Source organism: Mustela nivalis (genome assembly GCF_964662115.1).
Source record: "Mustela nivalis genome assembly, chromosome: 10".
In the NCBI taxonomy this organism is placed as follows: domain Eukaryota; kingdom Metazoa; phylum Chordata; class Mammalia; order Carnivora; family Mustelidae; genus Mustela; species Mustela nivalis.
The window spans coordinates 77,532,888-77,552,190 of NC_139029.1; the positions used below are offsets into that span (position 1 = coordinate 77,532,888).

At 46.4% G+C, this 19,303-nt stretch overlaps 1 protein-coding gene across 1 annotated transcript in view; it reads right to left on the reverse strand.

Moving 5' to 3' along the window:
• Positions 1–19,303, reverse strand: part of ABCA4 (ATP binding cassette subfamily A member 4) — a gene marked incomplete at its 5' end in the record, with an annotated part of 123,853 nt that overhangs the window by 41,549 nt on the left and 63,001 nt on the right. Inside the window, 10 exons of the mRNA XM_082688820.1 lie at positions 404–669; positions 4,481–4,529; positions 4,893–5,098; positions 7,913–7,997; positions 9,287–9,480; positions 10,443–10,580; positions 11,048–11,187; positions 12,741–12,872; positions 14,653–14,827; positions 16,522–16,611. Of these exons, the coding sequence (XP_082544946.1) occupies positions 404–669; positions 4,481–4,529; positions 4,893–5,098; positions 7,913–7,997; positions 9,287–9,480; positions 10,443–10,580; positions 11,048–11,187; positions 12,741–12,872; positions 14,653–14,827; positions 16,522–16,611 (1,475 nt within the window). The remainder of the gene's footprint in view (positions 1–403; positions 670–4,480; positions 4,530–4,892; positions 5,099–7,912; positions 7,998–9,286; positions 9,481–10,442; positions 10,581–11,047; positions 11,188–12,740; positions 12,873–14,652; positions 14,828–16,521; positions 16,612–19,303) is intronic.

The window sequence follows — 19,303 nt, forward strand, 5'->3', positions numbered from 1 at the left end:
GAGATCACAAGTAGATGGAGAGGCAGGCAGAGAGAGAGAGAGAGAGAGAGAGAGAAGCAGGCTCCCTGCTGAGCAGAGAGCCCGATGTGGGACTCGATCCCAGGACCCTGGGACCATGACCTGAGCCCAAGGCAGTGGCTTTAACCCACTGAGCCACCCAGGCACCCAGAAGTGAAATGTCTTAATACATTCACTGTTATTTTCTCTGCTAAGCAGGTCGAACACGAAGAATCTTTATGTTACTAAGAATTGAAATCAAGGTGGCAAGGAGCAAGCAAAGCTGACAAGACCTAAAGAGAGTGCCCATCCCTGTTTGAAGCTCCAACAGGAGAAAGCCTAGGAGAGGAGGGAAAGGCCAGGAGAGGGCAGGCAGCCAAGCGCAGGCAAGGACCGACAGTAATACCTGGGCCAGGAAGTCCTTGTGGCTGCGCACAGTGTGGTGGAACCGCTTGATCAGTAACGCCTGCACATGTTGGAGGAGCAGGGGTGCCCCTGTGTTGAGCCGGCTGCGGTGCTCAGGCTCAGGCTCCGAGGAGGGCTGGCCCCCCCGGGGAGGAGCTGGCTCCGCAGAGCAGCCATCCGAGCCCTGGGGAATCTGTCTGGCCTTATCTTTGGGACCCAGCCAGGGGTGTTGGAGGCTGACGTTTTCTCTTTTCTGTTGAGTGCCACCTGATTTGGAAGATTGAATTAATAAATTTAGAAAATTACTTGCAGGTTATGGCTTTCATGTGCTCTTTATTTTCTTACTGCTCTGGTTTTCCCTTTCATTTAAATTAGCAACAAAGTATCAGGCCAGGTCTGTTAATACGCTTTTAAACATTCTATTTTGGGGGACACCTAGCTGGCTCAGTCAGCAGAGCCTATGACTCTTAAATTCAGGGGTCATGAGTTTAAGCCCCACATTGGGTGTGGAGCCTACTAAAAAGAAAATAAATAAACAAAAATAAAATGACAATTCTATTTTTTAGTGTAAATCATCTATAGACAGAATTACCTGAAATCCTTTAAAAATTCTCTACAGTAGCTAAAGAGAAGACCATATAAATGCATTGACAGAGAGGTCTAAAACATATAGCTAAGTAAAAAAAAAAATCAACGTTACAGAGCAATATGTGTAATAAGATCACATTTGTGTTAGAGAGCACGTATATCATATATAACAAATTATATGCTATACACATATAAACACATACATATATAAGAGAAAAGCTCTTATGGAACACCTACCAACTATTAATAGAAGTTACCACTGCAGGAGGAGAGTTGGATAAGGGGTGGGGATGAAGGAGGAGGGTGATTTTAGCCTTTTTTGTATTATTTGAATTTTTAAACAGCACAATACATTCATGTGTAACCTGTGGACTTAAGTAAAAGTCAGAATTGATTTTTTTTTTTTTTCTAAATTCTTAGAGGCCACTGAGAAGTGGTGGAAAGGCTAAGAGTTAGGTGACCTGGGTTTGAATCCTGACTCTTACTAGATACATAAATTGGACTGTCTGAATCCGAGGTTTCTCCTCTGTAAAATGAAAATAAAAACATTTCACAGGATTGTTATGAGGATTAAACGAGCTAATGTGTAAATATGCTTTAAGAACTACTCACTGCAAGTCATTAGTTGTGTTGAAGCTATAGTTCATCATCACTGATTAATGTTAATTTTGTAGAAAGTGTTGTTGGACATAGAGGACCGCTCGTTGGTCTCTAGCTGCTTTCCTAACCTGTCCTAAAGTCCCCCAGCACAAGGGCAGCTGCAAAGGGAGTTGGGTCAGCCCAGTCATCCTTCCACTTAACACGCATGGACACCTGCAATGCCGCAACCTGGCTTCCTCAGGTTCACTCATGATCTAGTGCCAGAGCCCCATTGCTCCTACCTCCTTTCCCTAATTTGGGGTCAGATTTTTTTTTATTTTTAAGATTTCTTTTATTTTTTTGGTAAGATTTTTTATTTATTCGACAGAGCGCATGAGAGGGGGTAGGGTCAGAGGGAGAAGCAGCCTCCCTGCTCAGCAGGGAGGCTGACTCGGGACTCGATCCTAGGACTCCAGGATCATGACCTGGGCTGAAGGCAGTCACTTAACCAACTGAGCCACCAGGCGCCCCAAGATGGATTTATTTTAAAGAGAGAGTGAGAGAGTACGAGCAGAAGAGGGGAAGAAGGAGAGGGAGAGAAGAAGCAGACTCCCTGCTAAGTAGGCAGCCCAATGTAGGGCTATAGATCACACTACTGTGAGATCATCACCCCAGATGAAACCAAGAGTTGGGTGCTTAACTGACAGAGTCACTAAGGTGCCCCATGAGCTCATATGTGTTGTGTGCTGTGGTTGGCCTTTCTTCTGGTAGGATCCCATGAGCTTTGCTCTCTGATGGCCCATCCAGACTGGAGACCACTGTGGAGGCAAGAGCTGAGGGTGCCAGTGGAGGGCAGTCAAAACCCCATTTGTTCCTGGCTTCCTGCTGCCCTCTAGTGGTCAGTGGCTGTGAGGTCACACAGCCTTTTGGTACCTTGAAACTTGGTACCCCAATGGATAGCTACAAGTTCCTTCAGACTTTGGAGATAAGATCAGAAAGTGTCATCCTCTAAAACTGAGCCAATTTAAACATGCATTTATCCATCTGAAAAATGGGAGGCAGTGAGAGTGTGGACTTGGTCCTAGTTTGAGAGCTAAAGCCAGGGAGTTAGACTCAGAAGGCTGTTTGACTTTAAAGCAAGTTATCCAATCTGTGTGAGCTCAGTTTCCCCCAGATGGGGCTAACCCCTGTCTTAGCGGCCTCATGCAATTATAGTAACAATCAAAACAATGGGTGTTACATGCTCTATGCAGTATAAAGGGCTAAAATTTTTGAAGTAAAAGATGAGTTGTAAATTAGGATGTTGCTTAATCTTAATCAGAAATCACATACTGTGTTAAAACTTGGCACATATTAACTCATTCAATTGAATAATCCTAAAATTTGGGTACTATTATTTGCCCCATTTTGCAGATGAGGAATCTGAGGTACAAATATGCTAAGCATTTATCCAAAGCTACTCAGTTAGCAAATTGTGGAGCCAATTATGGAGATCTCTCTTACTCTAGAGGCTACACTCTTAACCTCAATCCCTGCATGTTTCTTTGGAACACCCTACTCTATGCCCAGGCTGACCAGTCTTCTGATGTCCAGTTTCTCTTCACCTGAGAAGATCTAACTATTAAGGAGTATTTTGGGCTGATGAAAGCCCCAACTCTTGAAAACATCACAGCTTCTGATATAAATTTGTATATTTTCATCCTCGTCTTGGTTAATGTAAGCCTTCGTTTTTGGGTGACCTGGAAAATTCCATTTCTGTGTCTTTAAAGCTGGAAAGAACACCTGGGTCCCATGGTGAGTTGCCCCTGCCCTCTCCGGCAGACTGCCCTTCCCTCCCAACTCTGTCAGGATTCCTGCTTCTTCTGGCCACCACACGACTCATCTGGGCCAGGCAGCACATTTGGGCTGGTGTATTTGAACACTGGTAGCTCTAGGCATAGCTGCTAAACAGACATCTGAGACCACTTATGAAGCAAGATGAAAACCATATATCTTAAGAGTTGGCATCAGAAACTTCACAGGGAGGAAATGGTCTTTGCACAGGAAAATACTATGATGTTACTATACTGGGTAGAAAAAGGTAACCAGTAGCAGGAGCCCAAGGCATCAGAGGAGAATGGCATGCAGCTTTGCCCGTGAACAGGAGAGAGGAAAACAGAATGGAGAGTGAGGAGCCAGACAGAGGATTTTATCAGTGAGGGTGGATGCCTTTTATTCTGTCAGAAGTGGCCTGTGTCATGGCAGGTGATCCCACCTGTATGTCCCTCTCCCTATACCCTATGCTTCAGAGTAAACTGACTCATGAATGCTTTGTGTGCCTCTGGGGTTTTGGTAGAAATCACAGGAGGGGCTAGTTGGTGCCCGAGCTCACACATGTAGAAGAGAGACCCCCAAATCCGCAGAAGTTATGACTTCCACAGTGGCAAGTTTCCATAGGGCACTAAATGAAGGTTCAGAATAATTTTATCTCTCTCTCAAAGAGGCCAGAAGATGCCAGCTGGCATCTGGGTTGTATTCACTGTCACCATTATCTCTAGGGACTCCGTGAGCTGTCACTCATGCAGACAGGAGTGGATCAGAGGCCTGGTGGAGATAAGAGGAGCAGATGAGGATGGTGAGGTGGCAGGTATAGGAGACCCGGAAGTGGGATGAGAAGCTTCGGGGTGGTGAAGCTCCCAGCTTGACCGCCTTAAGAATCCTGATTCATCTAGAGTCTTTCTACCCAGATCTAATTCCACTTGTCATTCCTCTGTCATTTAAAGGAACTAAGAATGCAAAATGTGGGATATTGGAGGGTCAGATAAATACAACGGAGGAGAATTTCCTGCTTTGATGTTTCATAAAATTTTCCTTTGATTTTCAATACAGAGCTTGGGGGTGTATGGTGAGGGAACACACTCTGGAACCATACCAGCAAACAGAGGTCCTGAATCAGAATCCTCCGTGACCTTCAGAAAAATCTGTCAAAAAAGGAAAAAGAGAACATTTGGTTTAGGCAATTCCATTCTCAGAAAAAAATCCAACCCTAGCTCAGTTTTGTTGGGTACTACTTCCTAATGGAAGGAAAATATGTTGTGATTTAATCTAAGAACACAGTCTTCTGGCAATATAAAAGTGTATGCACACAGGGACCTCAGCCACGTGAAATCTGTTTCTGTATGGACAGAGGCCTGAGGGAGTGAGCCAAAAATGAAACTAGCTGCTGTACCTGGGTGGGAAGTTATGGCTTTTGGCCCTTATGAAACGTCCCCCTAGTATTTGACTTCTGCAAAGAAGCTCCTTTTCTGCTTCCTGATGGAAGCCAGCTGGGATCTCTGGCTTACCTCTTCCAGGGGAGTGTCAGAAATTCCAAAACTGCTGAGCCCCAGGTCGGCTAGTGTGTCCTCTAGCTCTCTGAAAAGGCTGGCATATGCTCTCTGCTTGAAATTCTTATTTGGAAGAAGGAAGATAAGTTCTTGACCAATGCATTCCACCAGCTTTGCCTCTGGAACATGGTGTTGTATCATATCCATCAGCTCATTCACATCTCCTAGGACAAAAAAAGAGAGAGAGAGAGAGACTGACATCAACTCTGTCTTCCAGAACTGAACCTGGGAGACTGCGAGCTTGCTCACATCCCCTACTTTCTTCCACTTCCCATTTGAGGAAGGGGCATTTCATTCCTCAGTAGTGACTCCTGCAGAGGAATAATGCTGCCTCCCTTCTGTTTTGGCTTATTTCGCCCTGTGAAGGGCACTGAGAGAGAGAGGGAAAGGGAAGCCACAACACTCCCCACTTAACCAGTCAGGAAAACTTGGGGAGGTCATGCAATGCTCCTCTGCTAGTTTTCTCCTTTGTGCAATCAAATGTTCTGTCCCTTGCAAACTATGTAACATCAAGCAGTTTTGTTTTTTAAATCTGTTCAAAGGGGAAAACAGTGGCACCCACTCACTTTACTCTTATTATTTATGAGGACTGGATGAGTTAATACCCACACAGCACTTGGAATAACATGTCTGGTGCCTAGGTAAATATTAGGGGCTACCCTAATCATGAACATCATCTCTAGTAAGAAAGTTCTTATCATTATTGTTGCTCATTTTAATTCAACACAGGCTTGAAGGTTAAGTCAAATTTGCTTTCATTTTCCTTGTCTGGTCCAAGCTATAGGTCACTTGCCTGAGATGCATACCTGGGCTGGAGAAGAACTCGCCTTCCTAAATCATACACCAGTGCTTGGTCTAATTCTTCGAAGGAATAAGCTGCTTCCCTTGAGACTGCACCTGCCTGTTCCAACTAACAAAGTAACCAACCTTAACACCCTGATCCAGGAAACGATGAAGGGGAGCAGGAAGCTGTGGCGTCAGACTGGGGTGGGGGGGATGGAGTGTGGGGTGTACAATGTGGGGCATGAGGAAATGTCCAGTAACAAGTACTTACCCGACACACTCATACAGTCAGAATTTTTATTTTTATGCACAAGCATGTATTACTTTGAAATTAAAAATCTAGTTAAAAAATTTTAAAGCTTGTATGTGAAAAGACAGTTCCCTATTATCTTGAGAAGCAGGTCAAAGGGAGAGGGATTCTAGGGACTCAGAACCCAGGTCTCATGCATTTCTGCCAAGTAGTCCTCTCAATTAAGGCCACATGGTGGGTTCTTTGCTTCCTTTGTTTTAAAAATGACCCATGTGGAGGGATTTCATGGCTTTCAATCCATGTCCTTCTGTCTAACTGGACTGGAAGGCTTGTTTTATGTCAGATTTACAAAGAGGACTCAATTGTCTTTAGCTCTGGGATGACTTCACACAGGGGCTGGGGGGCTCCTTGTGTGAGGAAGCAGCTTTGCCCTAAACAGCTCTCCAGGGGTCATGCACATTGTTCTCTGAGGAAGGAAATCGAGCTGAAGCTGCTGGATTCCCAGGAATTGTGTCTTAGTCGTGTGTGTCAGCCTTCCAGAGGGAGTCCTGGAGGGCAGCAGGCTTGTAGTGCCTGGCAGGGAGGTCTCCGTGTGTGTGGTGGACGGTTGTGTGAGAAGGAAAAGCCTCGAGAGGAACTAGCTGGGGAGCAGAATGATCTTCTTTCTCTTATTTGTTACATAATGACTTACTGTGTTCCTTCCTGTGGTTCACAGCATCCCTCTTATAGTAAAATAAATAAATAAACAGACATTTGTTTAGAAATAAAGGAATATTTTAAAAAAAATTACTCTAGCCAGCAGGCCCTGTTTCCAACTTGATTTTGGTACATTCCTGTATTGGTTTTTTAAAAATTATCCATGTCTTGACCAAGATTCGTCCTGGGAGGGAACTTCAGCGAGCGGGGAAAGACCCACGGCAAGGCAGACTAGGGAAAAGACACAGAGCTGTCACCTTGAAAGGATGTGTTCCTGGGTGCCGCAGGTTCTGCCCATGCAAAGAATGGGTAACAGAGTGAATGTGATGCAGGTCTGGGCATTTTCCCTCAAATTTCAAGCATGGTATATAAATAGTGTCTACTTTTCCTCTTTCACCAGACTTCAGTTAGCAAATTCTCCAGATTTAGAAAAAAAAATTTGTGCTAAATAGAGAACTCTGTATTTTCTTTGCTAAGCAGATAGTTCCTCCACCATCGCATCATCAACCTGGGTCAGTACACGGGTCTCATTTTGCTCCTTTTTAGGGATGTGGGGTGTGTGGTCTTCCATTTGCAAAGACACCCCAGATGTTGGATGGAAGTGAGCCTTCATGGAAGACAGCAAGAGTTGTTGGCAAGCACTCTGGGTCCCTGGGGTCCCTGAGGTCAGATCCTGTGGGATGAGTGCTTCCAGCGAGAGCCTCTTCAACATCTCCTGGAGGAGCCCCTGACGAGGTTTAACACACCCTTACTCAAGAGAGAACTGTTAGGAAGTTGGGATACTGAGGCAAAAGTCAGGAGTGTAACAAGGATGCGTGACTTGCTGTCTACTCTGTGCAGTCCGACTCTCTGGAAAAGTTCACTCTGAGAGCCGTCTGTCACTATGGCTTCACCCGAGGGCCTCATCTGGGACCTACAGTAGCCCTTCTCCCCATACTTAAGTAATGCTGCTTGGAACCAGGACAGAAGAACACAAGGAGGGAGGCTTAACATGGGCCACTGATGAGCAGTGAACAAACACTGGATTCATCAATTAAGGGAGGAGGCCCTTAGGCCCAGGGCTTTAAAGTCTCTTTGGGAATGGAAGAGAAGGTCAAAGGGAAAGATGAGCAACTTCATGACCATGGGCTTGAGAGATACACAGAGTGTTCTCTTTTCTCCCATTATGTTTGACAACAGGACACACCCAACCATCTCAAGAGATGATCACAAAACAAGAACCAAGACACAGTCTGCCCCAGGGCCTTACCGTCCAAGACTTGTTCCGGAGTTATCTCATCTATGTGGGCTGGACACCTGCTCGAGAAACCCTCAGACGCACAGCTGCAGTTCCCCTACAACAGACAGGCGTCAGTCGCTTGAACAACAGCATCTTCCTGAGGCCAAATGCCTTCCTCACTGCACCTCATTTGTTTCTTGCTGCCAAAAGTGGTCAACAGATTTTGCCCCTCTCCCTCATATTTTTTTTTTAAAGATTTTATTTATTTATTTGACAGAGAGAAATTACAAGTACACTGAGAGGCAGGCAGAGAGAGAGAGAAGGAAGCAGGCTCCCTGCTGAGCAGAGAGCCCGATGCGGGACTCGATCCCAGGACCCTGAGATCATGACCTGAGCCGAAGGCAGCAGCTTAACCCACTGAGCCACCCAGGCGCCCTCTCCCTCATATTTTTATATATTACTTCAGCACTCTGAGGGTGTGGCTACTTGATTTTATCCTGGTTGAGTGTATGGGTCAGGCACAGAGAGTAACAGCACCTGAAAGGCACCCCTGGCTTGTCATTATCTTGCGACAGCTGTAGGCGGCCTATGCAAGACGTTTTGCTCCTCTGGCCCTGTGGATGCCCACTGGCCTGTGGACGTCCACCCAGGACAGGAAAACCTGGAGGCAGCCTGACCCTAATATCATGGGAGCCGGAGGCCTAGGTCATGCTACAAAGTAACCAGCCTGACCACTCCAGGAACGGTGCCTGGTCTCCAGGAGGCCAGAGGGCATTCCTAATGCTTTCTCTCACTTATCGTCTCCATGTCCCTGACAAGCAGAAGCTGAACTGATCGGTTTCCTTTACTGTGTGTGAAGAACCAACACTGACAAGCAATTAAGGAATTTGCCTGTGATGACACAGTCCTCCACCTTTCAGCTACCCAGACCCAAACCTGGTCTCTTGCCAATGCTGAGGGGGTCTCTGCTAAAGGGTATTGTCTGGCTCTATCATTTTCAGGTTATATAGTTCCCAAGAACGCCTTTCCTTGGCTTTCATTTCCCAGCGGACTTTGGGTTTAGTTAGGGAACATCAGCTTTGGAATGAAACATAGGAGGCCTCAGTAGCCACTCTCAGATTCCCAGCATGCCACCTTGCAGCCCGAGACATTTCTGTGGCTACACGCCACATGAGTATGCCGCGTTCTAGAGTACCGTAATCTCAGCTTGTTTCATGTGGGGTAAAGCATCTCTGTAGGAGGGCTCAGAATGTCCATTTTTCAAAATCTGCCAAGAGTTTCAGGAACAAGGAGGTTGATCCTGAGCACTAGAACCCGACGGGGGTAGAGATGCCAGGGATAGCATCACCACACCGCGCATTTCTCCTGACCCAACATGGGCTCTTGTCCTGGGCACACACATACCTCATAGCCTGTTCTTTGGCTCTGGATGTTTTTCATCTTGCGCACCAGGGTTAAGTAGAAGCCCGTGCCGAAGCAGTTCTTCAGGAAGAGCGGGGTGCCCGAGCAGTAGAGCCTTCCCTGGGAAATGATGGCAATGCGGTCCCCGAGGAGGTCGGCCTCATCCATGTGGTGAGTGGACATGATGATGGTTCTGCCTGCAAAGGCAGAGGTCAGGGGATCACCAGGCGGGCCCGGGCAGGGCTGGAGGGAAAAGGATGTGGAACAGTCTCTCTGTGACATGGTCATGAAAACTCGAAGTGGATCAATAAAAAAGAGTATTCAGCAGCAAAGTCCAGAATACTAGAACAATAACATTTTCTAGCATCCTGCATGCTGTCAAGCACTGTCACGTGCAGTACCTCTTCTGACTTTGGACCTGCTTCCAATAAATCACTGTGTAGGGGACATATTTATTACAGTCACCATCTATTGAGTGCCATATGTATGTACTCTCTGGATCATTAGGCACTGCACTTACAGTCTTTGCAAAGAACACACACATACTTGGAAACCAATGGGAGATGTCCTTAGAAGAAAACAGTAGTGAGGATGCCAGGATGGCAAACTGACCGTGGGATTGAGCCATGCCATCACGTTCACAGGCCCTCTGAGCTCTGCCTGCCATCTTTCTGGACCTACCCCCTCTGGTTAGAAGGTGCTGGGAGAGAGCGAAGCATGGCCCCCTCTGAGACTCTGCTATCTGCTGTGGTCCTCTGGAGCACTGGACATGTGCAGGCCATCCTTACACCTTGTCCTGAGTGACCTTCTGACAGCCATGGAGCTTTCTAGATGTCTGCATGTGACTTGCATCTTTTTAGTCAAAGAGGAGTTTCACCTAGAGCTGCATACCTTGCTCCAGACAGAGAGGCTGCAGGTTGAGAGAACCTTTTAGAATGTTTAGGGAAGTAGGCTGCTCCATCAGTGACCTCCTGTCTCTATTGGTGTAAATATTTCAGGAGGCTTCCATGGGACTCTGGCTCACTCAGGTCACTGGCTGCACCCTGTCAGAGTGTAGTCATGGCTGTTAAGTATGCTCAGGTGCAAAGCACCATGGTGAGAGCCAGGGTCACAGACAAAGGCACTGTGAGAGCTCAGAGCACCGAGCAGTGGCCATTACCTGAACGATACTTCAAGAGCAGGTCCCAAATTGAGCGTCGTGAGTAGGGGTCCACTCCGGAGGTGGGCTCATCCAGAATGACAACCTTGGCACCTCCCACAAAGGCAATGGCAACAGACAGCTTCCTCTGCATGCCACCTAGAGTTTGACACAAGGCAACAGGGTCACAGGGCCATGGAGGACGGGAGGAGAAAGGCCCAGGGCTGGTGGCATAAAGGGGACCGTGCCTTATGTCCAGAAGCAGCTTGATGCTGCCTCCTTAGATGTTTATACAGCGTTCAAAACCTAGTGGTGTGCAGGCCTCTTTAAATGCAGAAAAGGCAAGAAATGCAGAAGTGCAGGAACAGATAAGACCATTTAAAGGCTATTCTCACATTTTAGTTCAAACCCACGAACATCAGAACAAATATAGCCTATGCTGCTACAAGACAGTGGGGTTCCATGAGGGAAATGATCCAGAGGTAGGCTCCTCTAAGGTGCACAGAGTAACTTTAGAGACATGCTCCTGCTCTTAGGAGGTTTCTTAGAAGCCTCCCCTTCTGTCGGTGTCCTGGAAGACAATGGATTTGCCATCTGTAGCCCTCTCTTTTTCCAATTACAAGCACCTGACAGATCCTGCGCTTCTTCGTTCCTCTTGTGGTGGAGGCCTGTGTCCTCCAACATGGCTTCCATCTCCAGCTGGGCCTCCTCCCAAGACTTCCCTTTCAGCTGGGCATAGAACAGGATGTGTTCAGCCACTGTGAGGCTAGGGGACAGGGCAGTGAGAGAGGCAATGAGTTCAGCAGTTCCACCTCTAATGATTCACCTTACAGGAATAAGTAAGGATGAGCACCAAGTTTTAGCAGTGAAGATGTTCATTGTGGTGTTGTTAATAATACAAAACAAGGGATGCCTGGGTGGCTCAGTGGGTTAAAGCCTCTGCCTGCAGCTCAGGTCATGATCTCAGGGTCCTGGGATCAAGTCCCGCATTGGGCTCTCTGCTCGGCAGAGCCCGCTTCCCGCCCCCACCCCTGACCCCACTGCCTGCCTCTCTGCCTAATTGTGATCTCTCTCTCTGTCAAATAAATAAATAAATAAAATATATTTTAAAAAATAATACAAAACCCAGATCCTGTTAAATATCTAACAAGAGAGGACAGTACATTAATACAATGGTGTAGTATATAAACATAAGAATTATTTTATTGAAGAATATATAATAACATGAAAATGCTCGTATCTTGAGTAAAAAAACACAATCGCATTAAAAATGGCTGATTACAAAATTATATGCAGAGCTTTACTCTCCTTTATCATGTTAAATAATATATATATATGTATACATGCATAGGAGAAAGTTCTGAAAAATCATATACCAAGGTGTGAACCATAGTTATCTCTGGATGGTGAAATGACAGGTGACTTCTATTTTCTTCTTTTAATCTGTATTTCCTCCCTTCTTTTCTTTTCTTTCTTTCCTTTTTTTTTTTTTTAAAGATTTCTATCCATTTATTTGACAGAGACAGGGACAGTGAGAGAGGGGACACGAACAGGGGGAGTGGGAGAGGGAGCAGAGGCCTCCCGCTGAGCAGGGAGCCTGATGCAGGGCTCAATTTTAGGACTCCAGGATCATGACTGGAGCCAAAGGCAGATGTTTAACTGACAAAGCCACCCAGGCACCCCATATATCACCGTTTATTTATTTATTTATTTAGAGATTTTATTTATTTACTTGACAGAGAGATCACAAGTAGACAGAGAGGCAGGCAGAGAGAGAGAGAGAGGGAAGCAGGCTCCCTGCTGAGCAGAGAGCCCGATGCGGGACTCGATCCCAGGACCCTGAGATCATGACCTGAGCCGAAGGCAGCGGCTTAACCCACTGAGCCACCCAGGCGCCCCCATATATCCCCTTTTAAATCATAAATAAAAGTTTGGGGAAAAAGCAACTGAAAAGCCTCCTGAAAAGTCAGTTTTTAGTGCCTGGCTTAAGAGAGAAAAAGGAACAATGGTCTCTTCTCTTGTTCCCTGAGAAGGAGTATTTCAGGGTGAGTGAGGGGCATCTGTCAGAGAGTGGGGTGCATTACTCTTCTGAGGGGGTAGACCTCTACTCCCAGTGCCAGAGGCATAGTCTGACTTTCTGAAGGACACTTCTCATAGCAAGCACGACCAAGGACCTTGAACAGTGGGAAAGCAAACAAGAATACTGCCTCCTGGCCCCCATACTGGCATCCTCGAGCTCAGGCCTAGAGAACATGTGTGTTGGTAGGGGGCAGGGTGGGAATAAGGAATGGAGAGGGTCTCAGTTCCTGTACTACTTACTGGTGGAACAGGATGTTGTGCTGCGGACACATGCCAAGACTCTGCCGGACTTCATCCAGGCTGGTTTCAATGTCCTTTCCCCCAATGAGCACTGTCCCTGATGTTGGTGGCAACAGACCCGTCAGGATTGACCTGCCAAATGCAGGAGTCAGTGGCAGAAAAGATGACCTTTGGCAGCCCCAGACTCCAGAGTTGCTGAGGACTCTCACAGTGACTTCTGCCTTGACTCTCAGTTGAACCCAAACCACGATCAGCTGTGGGGACCAACAATTTCCCAGACAGGCCTTAGACTCAGTGTGTATATCCAGCTCCTACTGCGGATGTCCACATCTGCCCTCTCTGCTTCTCTTTAATTCCTAGGGCCCCAGGCAGGCCCTGATGGGTCCTCAGGGTTCCCAACATTCCCTACGGAACAACCCTGTCTGGCTCGGTAATCACAGCCTGGTGCTGTAGGGCTCAGTGGAAGGTGTGCAGAGCATAGGTCAGTACAGTGCCTGGTATCATGATTATGAAGCATAGGGGAGGGTCTTAGTGACAGCTCAGTCCTTCGATACGTATTTGTTGATGAAGTGGTTGAAGGCAGGCAGAGGAATTACCACCAACAATATCATTTCTGGATTCAAAACAAAAAGCTCGATATCCACTTCGGCCTTTTTTTTTTTTTTTTTTTTTTTTTGTAAAATGGGAAATAATGGTGCCCACACCTCATGGGTTTGTTGTGAGGGTTTAATGAGTTTATACTTGTAAAGCACTTAGAACCGTGCCAGGCCAGCATAAAGCAAAATTCGAAAGTATTAGGACTGTTCTTACTGAACAGTGTGTTTCAGGCCCCAGGAGAAGTGGCTTTTGAGCAGTTGATGCAGGACTGTGTTCGCTGTGAGAAGCCCCGAGGTCTTGGGTGGTGCTCTGGGCCTTCTGATCGTATGAGTCAACAAGGTGAGCAGTCAGTTGAATTTAGTGCTGCCTGGCCCAGCCAGCTCCCTCCCGCGAGTTCAGATACAATCTCGGGTTACCTGAACTTGTACTTAGAAGCTGAAATCTCTGTTGATCAACCGCTAGAGGGAAACAGAACCAAATGTAATGGCACCAGCCCCACATTCCATTCACACTGAACCTCCCTCAGAGAACATTCCAACGTAGGGTGTATACTGCTGTTCCTTCCTGGCGCTCTGGAAGAGGTCATAGGACTTGAAGACCGTGTAACACAGGATTTCCCTGCACCTTGAGAGGGCTGCCTCTGCCGCTCCTTAGGACACCTTAGCTAGCCATGTTCTCCTTCTCAGCAGATGGCGCTCTGGGCCCTTAAAAAGCTAGGGAAGCTTCCAGATCTTTCAGCGCAGAGCTTGCACCTTCCCTGAACTTTATCTTCAGTTGCCTGGTGTTACCTCACAGGGCCCTCTACCGAGCATACCATTTTTACTTTCTCCAAAACAGGTAGGTAAAGAATCCTCTTTGAAAATAAGTAGTTCTCTATGGACCAAGGGCATGTGATGGTGATGGCCGTGACTTTAGCACCATCACTGATGGCGGTAACTCTGGAGAGGGTGGGATGTGCGGACAGGTTTACAGTGTGAGAGACCACACAGCTGAAAAAACCTGCCTCCTGCCCTCAAGTCGATGACCCCAGGAAGTCAGTTCAACTCCCTAGATGTCCACTTTCCCAGCACACAAAGAGGGCAGTAAACTCACTTCAACTCCCTCTCCCACTTCTTGTGAGGATCAAATAAAACAACATACACGAATGAACTCTGAATACTGCGGTGTGCTTTACACATTCTTCAGACACAAATACATAGTACATTTTTGTCACTAACACTCGATGGAAAAGAGTAGACTGCAGCTAATGAGGCAGAACAGAGCCAGAAAATGATACGACAGAAGAGCAATCCAGGCTCTTTGCCTGAAAACTCACAAGGTGGTGGTCTTTCCTGCTCCATTGTGACCTAAGAATGCCGTGATCTGGTTCTCATAGAAGGTAATGTTAAGACGGTCCACAGCTGGTCTGCTGTAGGTATCAAAAATCTTCACCAGATTTTTCACACACACCCCAGGAACCAAGCCTGGAAGTTCACGTTCAAAGAAGGAATCTTGGAAGAAAAAAATGAACATGATGTAAATATAATGCTTTAATGTACACATCCTTCAAGGCTCGATCTCCAGACCACTGTCTTTTGGCCCCATGACTTTAGGTGGGACCTTTGTAAGGATGACTACAAAATAATCATGGTAATAATAGTACCTAACATTTATTGAGCAGTTACTATGTGCCAGGCATTGCTTAAGTGCTTCATATGGATTACCTCATTTAACCCTTATAGAAGCTCTATGGAGATAGAGGTTATTATGCCCATCTTTATAGATGGGGAAACCTAAGGCACAGAGACATCAAATATCCAATCAAGGTCACGCAGCTCATGAAAGGCACAGCTGGAATTTGAACCCAGAGGGCACTCACCATATATACGGAGAGTCAGCCCGAAGCTCAATCTTCAGCTCAGGCTGTCATTTCCAACAGTCTGTAGGGTATACCCTCAAGGGCTTCTGGTAGCAGCTCAGGCTCCTTATCTTCCTCCCAAAACAACTTTCCCTCAGACTCTCCCATGTCCATTCCTGTAACTGTTCTCCTGGTCACCTTGGCTCAAGCTCTTGTGTTAATTTTGTCTGAAGGGGACTTCCAGCTCCTTAGAACTTGAGAGTTTCTCAGTTACTAAGTAGGATGGTCCACTCTTTCTCATCACTGTCCCTCGAACTCCAAACCTCTAACTCATCCATGCCTTTCCAGTGCAGACCCTCATGACCGTGCTGTCTAGTTCTCCCAACTTCCAGTCCCCCTCTGCTTGAGTACACTCTGTACAGTACTACTTACTTTGTTAACACTGTAGCTGGGTAACATTGACTCCCTTGCAAAATAACATCCTTCTCCTATGTGTGCCTTCTGGTCTTTCCTGTAACTAAGACGGGGACCAGCCCTCTGATTTTGACCTTGGAATTCCATTCTGGGAGGAGGGCTATCCCAGAGGCCCTATTGACTGCAGACCAGCTCTCCAAGGAGCCAGAGGTCACTGAACTCAGCTTTGTGAAATGGCACCAGGTTGGCCCAGAGGCCTGGAGGCTGGGCCCTCTCACACAGTGGTAGGCAAAGTCCAGAGGAGAGGACAGCAAGGGCATTGTAGCATTTACAGAGAAGTATGCATGCTTAGGGAAGGAAGAACATGGGGAGAAGTACAGAACTGGTCTAGGAGAGTAGGTAAGGAAGGCAAAGCCAGGGAACAACTTGCAGACCTAATTCATCACTTCAGGAATTATTAGGTAACTTCCACAGTCAGGAAAGGCTTTTGATGGTTTGAATGAATGGATTTGTAGATTTGTAAACCACGAGTGAAGTGTAGTCAGCTCCCCTAGACTCCTTCCTCCTCTGCACAGAAGCATTTATTTTTGTCTTTCCTTATAGCTCATATCCGCTTTAAGTCCCAGTGACCCAAGTTATTGTTCTTGCTAAATCCTCGGAAGTCAGCACATTTGTGCAACTCACTCGGGACTTGCCTAACAAGGGCACAAACACACCACATACTTGGGATTTGCTTTCTCCAGGAAATATGCGTTAATGTCTGGCTGGACCATTCATTCCCCACACGTGCGGCTTGGCCCTTGAGAAGCTTCTCAGGTTTAACTCCTGTCAACAGAGTCTGTTTCCTGGGGTCCACAGCACCCCAGTCATGAAGTGTATTTCTCCATCCTTTACAGTACTCTGCACCTCCTCCTTGTTGTTTGTTTGTTTTACCATTTATTCCTTCTGGGTGTCCCGGGTCCTCCATTTCCTCTGTTATGGGTTCCGTCTTCTCCAGGGCCCTCTCTTCTCTGGTTGAACACGCTGCACCAACCAGAAGCCACTGTTACCCTTGGTGAGAGCTAACAAGCAGTAAAGGCAGGAAAAGGAGGGGAGAAGGGAGGGGTGGCAGAGTTTCTTACCGCAACTTTGTGGAGTTCCCTCAAAAGGCCAAGTCAGCATTCTGGGGGACCAGACCCAAACCTGGTCCTGCTGCCCACTGACCTGCGAGCCTGTAAAGTCCTGAAAATGGCTGCCAGTGCCTCCTGGCTAGCTGGCTTATCAAGCTTTGCTGAGCCCAGATGGAGTTTTATAACAGGTGTTTCACCTCCTCCTCTTAACATGCCAGCAAAGGCCCACCATTTTAGAAATTATAACTTTAAAAAAATATTCAGGGACACCTGGGTGGCTCAGTGGGTTAAAGCCTCTGCCTTCGGCTCAGGTCATGATCCCAGGGTATTAGGATCGAGCCCCACATTGGGCTCTCTGCTCGGCGGGGAGCCTGCTTCTTCCTCTCTCTGTCTGCCTCTCTGCCTACTTGTGATCTCTGTCTGTCAAGTAAATAAATAAAATCTTAAAAAAAAAATTCACAAAACCAGGACTGAGTTTGCAATGGGTTAATTTTCTTTACTTCATTAACAGTACTTCTTGCTCCAATAAAAAACGTGTCAAAGTCATATTGAGCCTTGAGAAAAGCTCCTTCAAGGTGATATGATGGATGGCCAGCTTAAATTACTGATTGAGACAAAATTCACCTGAGCATTTTTATGGGTACTCGAGTCTTTTGTGACTAACACCAGAATTGAACCTGGTTGAGGTAGAGGCTTATATAAATTGTCCAGTGCAGTATAAACACACACACATGCACACACACACACACACACACACTCTCATACTGACACATACACACATACTCTCTCACACACATCAGACATGCCCACACATACACACACACACAGGTCGTTTTGTTGTTGTTGTTCTTGTTTGTTTTTCTAATAAACTTGGCATTTGATGCTTAAAAGAACATCAGGACATCCTGGAAGGAGAAGAGGAGCAGTGGAGGGAACCAGCAAGAGAAGAAAGCAGGGGCTGGAGGAAACCACTGTCACCACGCATCTAAAGGCTCTGGCCTCCAGAGCACAGATGTGGGCAGGGGGAGTTTTTTAATGAGGCAGCCCACCAGGGCCTCCCTCAACCCTGGCTGCCCTCCGTAGATCTGCAGGCTGAAGGTGGAGCAGCAAGGAATGGGCCTTGTGGTCAGGGACCTGCCTCCTCCAGCACTTCTATTTCTGCCTCCTGAAGGATTTTCAACTCTACTGCCCACAATGCCTTTGATCACTTTACTAGCTCTCCGACTGCACGGGCATGCAACAAAATAGCAGGGGAAAATATTCTACATAGTTTAGTCATGGGATGAGTTCCTTGCCAGGAAACGTGTTTCCCAGTTTCAGGTTTTCGTCCCAAATGAGCAGCAGGAACACAGGCAAGACACTCGTCCTCTTGGGCTCCATTTCTTCGTATGTGAGAGGAGGGTGTTTGGTGAGGAAACTCAGTTATTTTCTGATTTTATTTATTTTTTTTTAGAAAGAGAGGGCATATGTGCTTGCAAGTGTTGGGGAAGAGCCTGGGGGATAGAGGAAGAGGGAGAGAGAGAATCTTAAGCAGGCTCCATGCTCAGTGGAGCCTGGTGCAGCGTTCCATCTCAGGACCACTGAGATCACGACCTGAGCCCCAAAACTAAGAGTCAGACACTTAACCCACTGAGACCCCCAGGTGCTCCTTTTTTTTTTTTTTTTTTTTTTTTTGGTTTTAGAGAGATTTAGGAATCTATTTCAGTCTAGCCTGTGAAGCAGGAGAAAAATATTTGGCTTCTGTTGGCAAAAATATATGTGATTCATTTTTGAAAGAGCACATTTGTCTTAAGAATTTCTCTTTTGAGAGGCAGATTATCTGCTGAGATTATAGGGGGCAAAATGTCCACAAGTCCTGATATTCGTTGAAATTAGAAATATTCCAAAAACATATTCCCCTGTTGAAAATCCCCGTTGGATTATAACCTTACTGTAGTAGAAATTTTAAAAGTTCATAGACAAGACAGACAAACCAACATAATGGAAAAATACTGAGCTGTCAAAGTGCTATTTGTTTGAACCATAAATACAAAACAAAGGCCCAAGCCTTTTAAAGGCCCTAGGCTAACCCCCTAGAGAAAACAAACCTCTATCTTAGTGCTTAAAGGATAAATCCTGGCTCAGATCCAAAAATACAAAGTAAAAGGTAGGTAGGTGAGGAACAAACAGATTGGAAAGTATTTCCTTTGCTTCCAGAAACTCCCAGCTCCAAGGAAGTCCCCAAGCTCTCAGGCCAGGAATTTCTTGCTTGCTCATACGTCACAATAGAGTCTATAGAGCTTTCAGAGCTCTCCCGGGGCCTCCTGTCCTGTTCAATAGGAAAGGTAAATTTGATCTAAGAAGGATTCTGGGCAAATGCTCCTTGGCCCTCTTCCCCAGTCACAAAGTAAGATGAATTTTAGGAGAGTCTAGGAGTGTTTGCCTTGAAGGTCATAGCTCTGCCCCAGCCTCTGTTTGGGCCTTCACCTTAGGAGAATGAATTAATTTATATTTTGAAAAGGAATAAAAAAGCAGGAGAGGAGGCATAAGAAGACCAGTGCAAAGGTTCCTTCGTGATTCTGCAGATCTCTGTTTCAAATTAAGGAGTTGCAAAAGTCATTTACACC